The sequence below is a fragment of the Nicotiana tabacum genome, chromosome 15 (assembly GCF_000715075.1).
Source record: "Nicotiana tabacum cultivar K326 chromosome 15, ASM71507v2, whole genome shotgun sequence".
NCBI classification, from domain to species: Eukaryota; Viridiplantae; Streptophyta; class Magnoliopsida; order Solanales; family Solanaceae; genus Nicotiana; species Nicotiana tabacum.
Genome location: NC_134094.1, coordinates 32838328 through 32847605, shown reverse-complemented (window position 1 = coordinate 32847605; position 9278 = coordinate 32838328). Strand labels below are relative to the sequence as shown.

Here is a 9278-nt window from a genome sequence, read left to right as displayed (position 1 = left end):
AAGGCCCTTAGCCTCCCCCTCACGTTGCTCGTTGAGAAGTTTTTAAGAATCTCTCTTCTCGTTGAACCCTCGGACCTCAGCTTCAAGTTGGTATAGCTCATCCTGATATCGGAGAAAGGTCTCATGATGCAACATTGAGGCCTGCAGACACAAAGAAAAGTGTTAAGATTATCTATAAGTTAGTCTAAGTATGAATTGAAATCATCCAGATATATTTGAAGTTACTTGGTTTAGCGCCCGTTGTGCTTCATTGAACAAGCAGGACGCGTCTACCTCGCTCATCTTAGCTTGTTCTTCCTCGGTCGCCAAACACTGAAGGTAGCTGGCCACCCCTACAGGGGCATAGAGGATCTGGGCATCCTCCGAAATGGAGATGACGAATGACCGCTTCCAATCGGGATCCAAACTCGGAGCTGGAAATCGGTTGACCAGCTTCGGGCTTGAAGAAGGCCCACATCCCGAGAAGCTTCGGCTACGACTTCCTCTTTGGCCTCCCTAACTTGAGGTAGATCAGCCTCGCCCCTCTCCGGTTCGGAGGCACCTTGCCCTTCGAGTCGCGATGAAACGCGGACCATTAAATAAAAGGCTTCTTCTTCTTCTTCTTCTTCGGATTTGTCCCTCAACCGATAGAGTGAATCCGAAAATAATGCTCGAGCGCTGGTGCTTTCTTTAGACTTGCACACCAGCCTTCTCTTTATTTTCTCCTTCTCCGAGTTCGAAGAGCTCGAAACCCTTTTTCTTTTCTTCTCTCTGGCCTGTCTCGGAGTAGGGGACTCGGCAGGGAGGTTCGCATCACAAGATGAATGCCTCAGTGTGACATCCTTGGATAAACTTGCAAAAAGAAGTAAAACAAGTGAGAACTTAATGAATCAAAAAGGAAGTCAAGTATTATTTACCTGTGAAAGAGATCTCACCATGAGAACGGGCCTCCCATCAACCCTTTGAAAGTCCGCACCATGATCGTTAAGTAGGGCCTTTGTAGTACGATGCCCTTGACCCATTTCTTGAGTCGAGGAATTGCATTCGGGATTCGGGCAACAACTGCATCACCACAAAACACTGATAAGATAAAAAAACAAAAAGCGATAAATCAAATCTTGGAAGAAAAATTATACTTACATGACATGTTCCACTTCTCAGGGAATGACATGTGCTCGACCGTGATCAAGTTCGAGGTCCTCACTCGGACGAATCGGCCTAGCCAACCTCGATCCCGATCTTCATCGATACTCGAGAACGAGGCCTTATTGGCCCGACGGGAGAGCTTGATCAGTTCCCCTGATATAATCGGGGATTGTATAAACGCATAAGGTGGTCAATAGTGAAAGGGCACCCTTCTATCTTGCTTACAAAGAAACAGAAGAGGATTACGATCCTCCAGAAAGAAGGGTGAATTTGACCGAGGGTTACCTCGTATCTTCTGCAAAAAATGATGATAACCGGATCCAAGGGGCCCAGCGTGAAGGGATAAGTGTAAACACTTAAAAATCCCTCGATGTGGGTGGTGATGGCTTCATCAGGTTCGGGAACCACCACATGTTTGCCAACCCAGTTACAATCCTTTTTGACTTTAGAGAGAATATCCTTGGTGATCGAGCAGATGTACCTCGAGTCCTCCTCGCACCGGCCTCGTACGGAGGAGGGCTTTTCGAACTTAAAATTAGCGTTGACCGGGCACCCCCCCGGGATGAACAATTTCAGAGGAGGTTCCGGTACTGGTTCCTCGACAGCAGTACGCGAAACAGTCTCTTCGGTAGCCGACCGCAAGGTAGAATAAGTTTCGTTTTGGGGAACGATTTTTGAAGTCTTCGCCATTTCTTTAAAAATGAAGGAAAAGAGAGGAAAAAGAGAATGTTAAAAGAGTACACTTGATGGTTTGAGATGAAGACAGATGGAAGTTATTATAAAATATCTCAAAGTAACCAGAATATAGTGTTGAAATTTCTTAGACACGAGGGCAGAAGGCTTGGATGTGAAGTTTTAATGAATAAAGTAAGGGGTATTTATAGTTTTCTAGCGACGGTTCACATCTGGGAGTGGCCGACCGGCAACTGACAAGCATTTAATGCCATTGAGACTAGACCGACGGGACGTTTCAACTATTTTGTCATTTCTGTCATGGTATATCAAAGTGAAAATCAGGAGCTCATATCATTTCTCGTCATCTACTCTCCGAAAAACGAGGGGACTATCTGTATACGGGTATAACCGGTCTCCGACATGATAAGCCAAACTCGAGATTATGTTCAAGTATGTTCAGCCCTACATACGCTGGTTCAGGATCTTGATTGATCAAGAATTAGAATTGAATTTATCTTCGTTGATCAATTTATTTCTGCAGTTATAGCAAGCAAATGTTATTTTAGTAGTTTTTGCAATAAATGTATAAGGGAACATATTATCTCTAACTCTATTTGCGTATGTGGGGCTAGAACTATACTTGCGAATACCCTCTTGCCTAATATGACTCTAAGAGACATAATAAACAGAATCAACAAGTCTAATAGCAGTAGTTCAGAGCATGGGGTTAATGCTCCCCGAGTTCAAGATATGGTGTCAGAACCCAATCCCCTGCCTAAAGTACCATTCCCTGCCTAAATAGAATCAACTGTGAATGTAGATGTATTATCTGTACCTTCTCAAAAAGAAGAGGTATTATATGTACCTTCTCAAACAGAAGAGACTTCAAGGGCTTTAAAGACTGTAGAAAAGTGTCCAGTAGTTGTTGGGGAGGCAGTAAAGATGAAGAAAAAGAAGAAACCAAGTATGCCTTTTGATGGTGTTGGTGTAAACAAGCGATGGAGAGTTGCTCAAGACCATACTGTTTCTGAGAATTATATGTTGGCGATGAACGTTACTGCCTACCATCCTCATTGGACGAGCATGGGATACCCGAGTTATGGACATAGTCCCATAGATATTCAGTTTGGACATCATGTCTTACCTAGTGTGGCTCCACCTCTAGGCCGATAAAGCTCTTGGTTTAGACCTCAAAAATTCAATGCTCCTATAGCTAATCAGAGAAAACAAAGAGCGTGAGTTTCTTGCCTCAGCTGCCAAGAAGTGCAAACCTAGTGTCATTCAATTCAATAATTTCTTTTTGCTATGTACTCTAGTTTGGACCTGTCTTAGCAATCTGTCATCCTAGCAGGATTATGCTTGCATTATTAAATCTGTACCTACTTTTAATTTGACAATAAATACCATTTTTGTTTTGTTTGAAAAAATAATTGTTATTACTTTTTATTGATAATAATCTTTATGCTCAAAATCTTGCCTAATTTCTTTCGGGAAAAGAAGTTGACAAAAACGAACAAAAACTTGGAGGGAAAAATATTGTGACTATAGGACAAACAGAAAGGGCACTTTATCCTTTTGGCTTTAACTAAGATTTTATCTTTTTCCACATTAACAATAAGTATCCTTTCTTGTCATGAGAAGTCATAAAAAAAGATAGGAGAGAGTCAGTATCTAGTAAAATGATCGAGGTGCGTGTAATTTACTGCAAACATGAGAAAAAAAATGAAACACCATTAAAAATTACAGGGAATTATCCAATTGTACTGATTGAAAACAATAAGTATTTGATAAAATAGTTATGATACATGCTTTTGAATAATAATAAAATAAAACTATAATTTTCAAATAAAATAATTAAGATACTCACAAATTAACCTCGAAACTATGATTAAAAAGGGAATAGGGATAACAAAAAAAATAAAAAATAAAAGGAGAAAAGAGAGGAAGGGAGGCAAAATCAAAAGAAAACCTAAAAGATATGAAGGGGTGGAAAAAGAGGGAAGAGAGTCAATGATTGGGTCCCATACATACTTTCTTCTGGAGTGAAGACTAGAGTAGTACACAAAAAACAAGTATAAAAGGGAGATCGAGAAATCCTCTCCGCTGTTTTTCGTTTCTTCCTTTTTCTCTCTCTCTTCTTTTACTGGGATTTTTCCATTGTGAAAAAAAACTTGTTTCTGTTCCGAAAATTAGAAGCACAAGAATAAGAAGAATTGCTAAAACTAGTAAACATAATTCCCTCCTTAGACCCTAGATTCTAATCTACCTATCTAAAAATTATACAATAAAGAAAAAGAAGAAGAAGAAAGAAATCAACAACAAGAAAAAACAAAAATTAATATCACTTAATTCATAGTTATGGCTCTGGAGGAATCGGCAACTGTGTTAGATTCCCTCCCCGATTCCTTCAATTCATCGGCGGCTACGTCTTCATCCTCATCCGACCGTCCATTCGATCAAACCGCCTCTTCTTCACCGTCCGATCCACCGCCCTCTCTTTCGAGAAATTCTTCACTCAACGCGCTTGCTCCGGCATTCATTCCACGAACTTCATCGTCTCCGTCGATTTCTCCGTCGACGTCGCTGACCGATTTGAATCAGGCCGGGAAAACGCTGGTGCACGTGTACGCTACTCCTGCTGCTACTCTTCATCCGGTTCAGAACCATTTTGTTTATGCTCCTCAATTGCCGGTTCAGTATCCGTCGCCGTTTTATGGTGGTGTTTTGGCCGGAGTTGCACAAGAGATGGTTATTGGTGCTGACTTGGATCATGCTAGTAAAAATGGAGGGTTGACTGAAGAAGCTCTTCAAAAGATTATAAATCAAGTAAGCAGAAAAATTTCTGTATCACTTACACTAGTTTTTTTTAATTACTCTAGATGATTAATCTCTAGTTTTAGAGAACGGTAGATTTGTTTTAAAGATGAATTATTGAGTATTGAAATGGAACTGCCCTAAAGAGCAGAATGGATCTGGAGAATTAACCAACTAGTTTAGGATTGAGACGTAGCAGTAGTAGGAACTCGTTTATTATTGTTTATAATTCGTTTGTTTCCTTAGAATTTTCTCTTCTATGCAAATGGTAAATTACTAGCTCTCAGTATATAACAAGCTGACTTAAACTACAGAACTCTTTTGAAGATCTAAAATTGTGCTGCAAAATTTTCAAAAAATTTCGAAGTGCTTGTGAAATTGTTTAAGATTCATTGAAATGAAACTGCCCTAAAGAGCACAATGGATCTGGAGAATTAACCAACTAGTTTAGGATTGAGACGTAGTAGTAGTAGGAGCTCGTTTATTATTGTTTATAATTCGTTTGTTTCCTTAGAATTTTCTCTTCTATGCAAATGGTAAATTACTAGCTCTCCGTATATAACAAGCTGACTTAAATTACAGAACTCTTTTGAAGATCTAAAATTGTGCTGCAAAATTTTCAAAAAATTTCGAAGTGCTTGTGAAATTGTTTAAGATTCATGAGGGAGGGAACTGCTCTGCTATTTCTTTATTCTTCTAATTCAGAATACTCACATTGTCTGTAGGTGGAGTTCTACTTCAGTGATTTAAATTTGGCAACAACTGATCATCTAATAAAGCATATGCTCAAGGATCCCGAAGGATATGGTAATTTGTCCTTTAGCCTTTACTTTGTGTAATTAATATGGTGGGGGTGGGGTTTTCCTTAGCAATTGTGTTTTTGAGTCTCTTCTTGTTGGTTCTTGTTTTTATAGATATTTTTAAGTTTTTGTTTCTGATGATCGTTCTTAAGTCTGCCTGGACTTCTTTTCTTTGCTATAGTACCAATATCCGTGGTTGCCTTGTTCAAGAAGATTAAAGCTCTTGTAGATAGTCATGCACAGCTTGCTCAAGTTTTGCGGAGCTCTACAAAGCTTGTGAGTTTTTCCTCTTCACCTTCTCACCCCCCTTTCTAACCTAAAATAATCCACTGTCTGTGTTAATAATTTTTCTTCTGCGGATCATGTGCTTCCACCATGTAAGTTTCAGCCATAATGTTGTCTGACATGTTTTCTCTTTCTTTTTTTTATTCACTTAATGTATTTACTTATTTATTTGATTTTTGTCCTTGTAGGTAGTTCGTGACGATGGCATGAAGGTCAAACGCAAAATTTCTTTGACTGAAACCGACTTGAAAGAGTTGCTAGTAGGTCTTTTTTTATTGCTAGCTGTCTAGTTTAGAACAAAAAACATTTGATGAAACATTTATTTCCACCTAATAGTTCATATCAGATTTTTATCAGTATTTTATTGTTTTTCTGTTGTTTATTTATCATTTTGATATTCCTCATCCTGCACCTTTAGTCTCGAATAGTGATTGCTGAAAATTTGCCCGAGGACCACTGCCACCAAAACCTCATGAAGATTTTCTCAGCTGTTGGAAGGTAGAATTTTTCTTACAGTCTATATACAGATGTCCAAAAGATCTGCTTAATAGAAAATATCAACAGCTTTTTAAGACTTTTGCTTAATACATCAGTGTGAAGATGATTCGCACCTGCCAACCTCAGTATTCCAGTGGTTGGGCTTCTTCAGGATCTAGAACCGCAAAATCAGATAGTATGATGTACAGCAACAAGGTAAGCATCAGATGGTGTGATTTGTGCGATATATGTAGTTTATGCATGAGTGTGAAATCTTGAAAGTTGATGCCTTCCCCCAACTACAACTAGAATTAAAATAAGAAATGATGAATATCATGTTCGAGTTGTTGATCTTCTGTTTTGGAAATAAAGCTCGACCATACTACCATATTCTGCTATCATAGGATGAACAAAGACTGGAAAAAATTGATACTGCAACAGAGTTCTGTAGCCTGGCACATATAAGATAGCGGTGTCTATATTTATACTTGGTATAACGTTGTTCCTTCTAGTATCTGAATTGGACATCTGAATGCAGTTACACGCTTTTGTGGAATACGAATCCATCAAATTGGCTGAGAGGGCGGTGAGTTAATATAATGTTGTTTCCAGCAAAACTTGGATATCTGTCTTTGGCATCCTTTATTTTCGTTTTTGATCTTATATTGCAGGTTGCAGAATTAAATGATGAGGATAACTGGAGAAATTGTCTAAAAGTCCGGTTACTTCTTAGACACACAGTGAGTCTTGAACAGTGTTTCCCTGTGTACACTTGAAACCACACGATTTAAGCAGTGATAATTCTGTTTGTTACTGAAAAAAGAATGAATGTTGAGAACTGATGATGAATGTTGCTGACATAATTTAGATGCCCAAACTACACACTTATAGTCCATATTTGTTCTGAGTACTTCTGATGCAGTTATAGTGATTGATTTTTCAGTTGATAATATAAGATAATTCTAGGGGTTGATTGTTTCTGAAGGAAGGGGAAGAAATGGATGACTAGGAAAACATTTAATTTTTAACTCAGATCTTATTATGCCATTCATTATTTCCGTTTAATCCCTTTCCTTTCCGTTCAGAAGTAGTCAGTGCTGAAGAATTTCTTGACTATAATGTGTTGATTAAATGAAGATGGTTGGATCTCCCTTGACAGGGACAGGAACAGCTTTTGGGCCTGTTACCAGATTTTGTTGATCTTACCCAATTTTGTACAATTTAGACTTGCTAGAGAACTTCTAATGTCATTATTATTACTATTATTTATATATAATATATATATTTATCTTATTTTTTACATTCGTTTTATATTGTTTTGGTATGAGAGGATCTGAGTTGAGCTTAAAGAAGAAGTGTGGATTCATATTTCCGACCCAACTTGTTTGGGACTGAGGTGTAATTGTTGTTTGTTTAATCTGTGAAGAAGTTCAAATTAACCCTTTTTGCCTCAGCATAAATTTCGTCGAATGTATTTGATCTTATTTTTAATAATATCATGTATGTATGGATTTTGGTTGAACTCACAGGAAAAATGTGGCCAAGCTCGAGGGAAAAAAGTTGGTCATGATAGTGAACACAACTTCAAGGAAGATGATAGTTTTGCATTAGAGGTCAATGAAAAGCTTAATGAAGAGTCATCACACCATCTTGATGCTCGGTCCAATGAGCTTGCAGTAAGTGAATCTGTATTTATTCCTAAAATGTGGTAACATGTCTAGATAGTATTTTAGTAACTGCACCACACCACATAATCCTGCAGAGACTGGTTTTCAATAATATTGTAGTGTAGTCTGTGTTTTATTTTTGTGGTTTCCTCATCTTTGTTTTACATCGGCAGGAGGAGCCTGACAGTGATGGGATGAGAAAAAGGTGTGGTCGGGGTAAGGGACAAGGACAGGGTCAGGGACGTGGACATGGACGTCCCCAGTTTCATCAAAACAGCTGTGGAGGTCATTTAGGGGCTCCCATGTCAAACATCAATCATGGAAGTAGTGTGGGAAATGCCCCCTCAAATATCAATCGTGTTGGCCTAGGGCAGCCTGTTTTTGATCAGTCAGCAGCAGCCAAGCAATCTTCTGTACCTCGTATGTCGGATGGCACTAAGGGATTCTCCATGGGTCGAGGTAAACCAATGGCTATCAAAACTACGTGATGACTTCCTACTTTCCTGAGATTATCATTCGATAATTTCCACGTGGAGAAGGTGGGGATTTTTCTCTCCTTTTGCAGGTATTAATGGCAAGGTATTAGAAATGCTGTCAATCCAGTGGAGCTGGTTTGATAACATTTGGCCGTTTGAGTAAGAGTTTCATCTATTAAGTGTTTACTGAATCAAATGAACCTTGAAAGAAAGCTGCATTTTTGTTGTTATTCCTCTTCGAGTTCCTTGGTTGTAAAAATGAAACAGTACCGAGGCAGCTACATAGAAATAGTAAAGAATTTTTCAACTCTCTTTCGCTCCACCTTCTACTGCATGTGTGAAGTCTGTGGACACTGGACATTAGTCAATCAGGCAATATGGTGGTGAAATGCATAAACCCCAGCATAAGAAAGTGCAGAATATCCTATGAACAAAGTCTATTGGAATTGCATAGCTTTAGGCTTGTGTAAACCAAAAGAGGCATATTGCAGCATAGCACTGGTTGTGCTACTTGCCAAGTTAAAATTTGTGGCATGATCACCTTACTTTTTGAGAAAGAAATACTGATTCAAGTATCCAAATCCAAAAGGTAAAAGAATGATTAAAAATGCTTTTGAAATTATCTTAGGACTCTAAATGGGAACCGTTGATAAATATAGGCTTAAAAATGCATATCCTCGATCACTCTTTTGTACACTTGATCATCTCTGGCTCGGGGCAATAACAGAAGGGTTTATTGTACTTTTGTTGTATTTAACTTCAGGGGTCGTGTTTTTTGCTCTGCTCGTCTGAATGTGCGCATAATATGCTGGTTTTTAACAGTAGGGATATCTTCCTAACGCGTTACTTAATTTTAGGGGTCGTGTAGATGTGTTAACTTTTCCAGAAAACTTAATTGAACAAGTTTTTTTTTCTTTCTTGGAAATTTTATACCACTCGATATTTTTATATATTAATAG

General features: G+C 38.5%; 1 protein-coding gene and 1 pseudogene across 1 annotated transcript; both read left to right on the top strand.

Annotated features, from left to right (window-relative positions):
• Positions 1-3904: 3904 nt before the first annotated feature.
• LOC107780684 (la-related protein 6B) lies at positions 3905-8626 on the top strand. Its single transcript, XM_016601250.2, has 10 exons — positions 3905-4626; positions 5340-5421; positions 5596-5690; positions 5888-5959; positions 6118-6197; positions 6293-6392; positions 6715-6762; positions 6848-6916; positions 7706-7852; positions 8017-8626. Exons 1-10 carry the CDS (start codon positions 4159-4161, stop codon positions 8329-8331), a joined length of 1476 nt encoding a protein of 491 aa, XP_016456736.1. The 5' UTR covers positions 3905-4158; the 3' UTR covers positions 8332-8626.
• LOC142170060 (U6atac minor spliceosomal RNA) lies at positions 7297-7392 on the top strand (annotated as a pseudogene).
• Positions 8627-9278: the final 652 nt, after the last annotated feature.

Bases quoted from the DNA above. Each gene is read 5' to 3' on its own strand.
- LOC107780684 (XM_016601250.2), top strand. From the start codon at position 4,159: ATGGCTCTGGAGGAATCGGCAACTGTGTTAGATTCCCTCCCCGATTCC. The intron at 5,691-5,887 runs GTGAGTTTTTCC...TTGTCCTTGTAG, and splicing joins TGCGGAGCTCTACAAAGCTT to GTAGTTCGTGACGATGGCAT. The intron at 6,198-6,292 runs GTAGAATTTTTC...TTAATACATCAG, and splicing joins ATTTTCTCAGCTGTTGGAAG to TGTGAAGATGATTCGCACCT.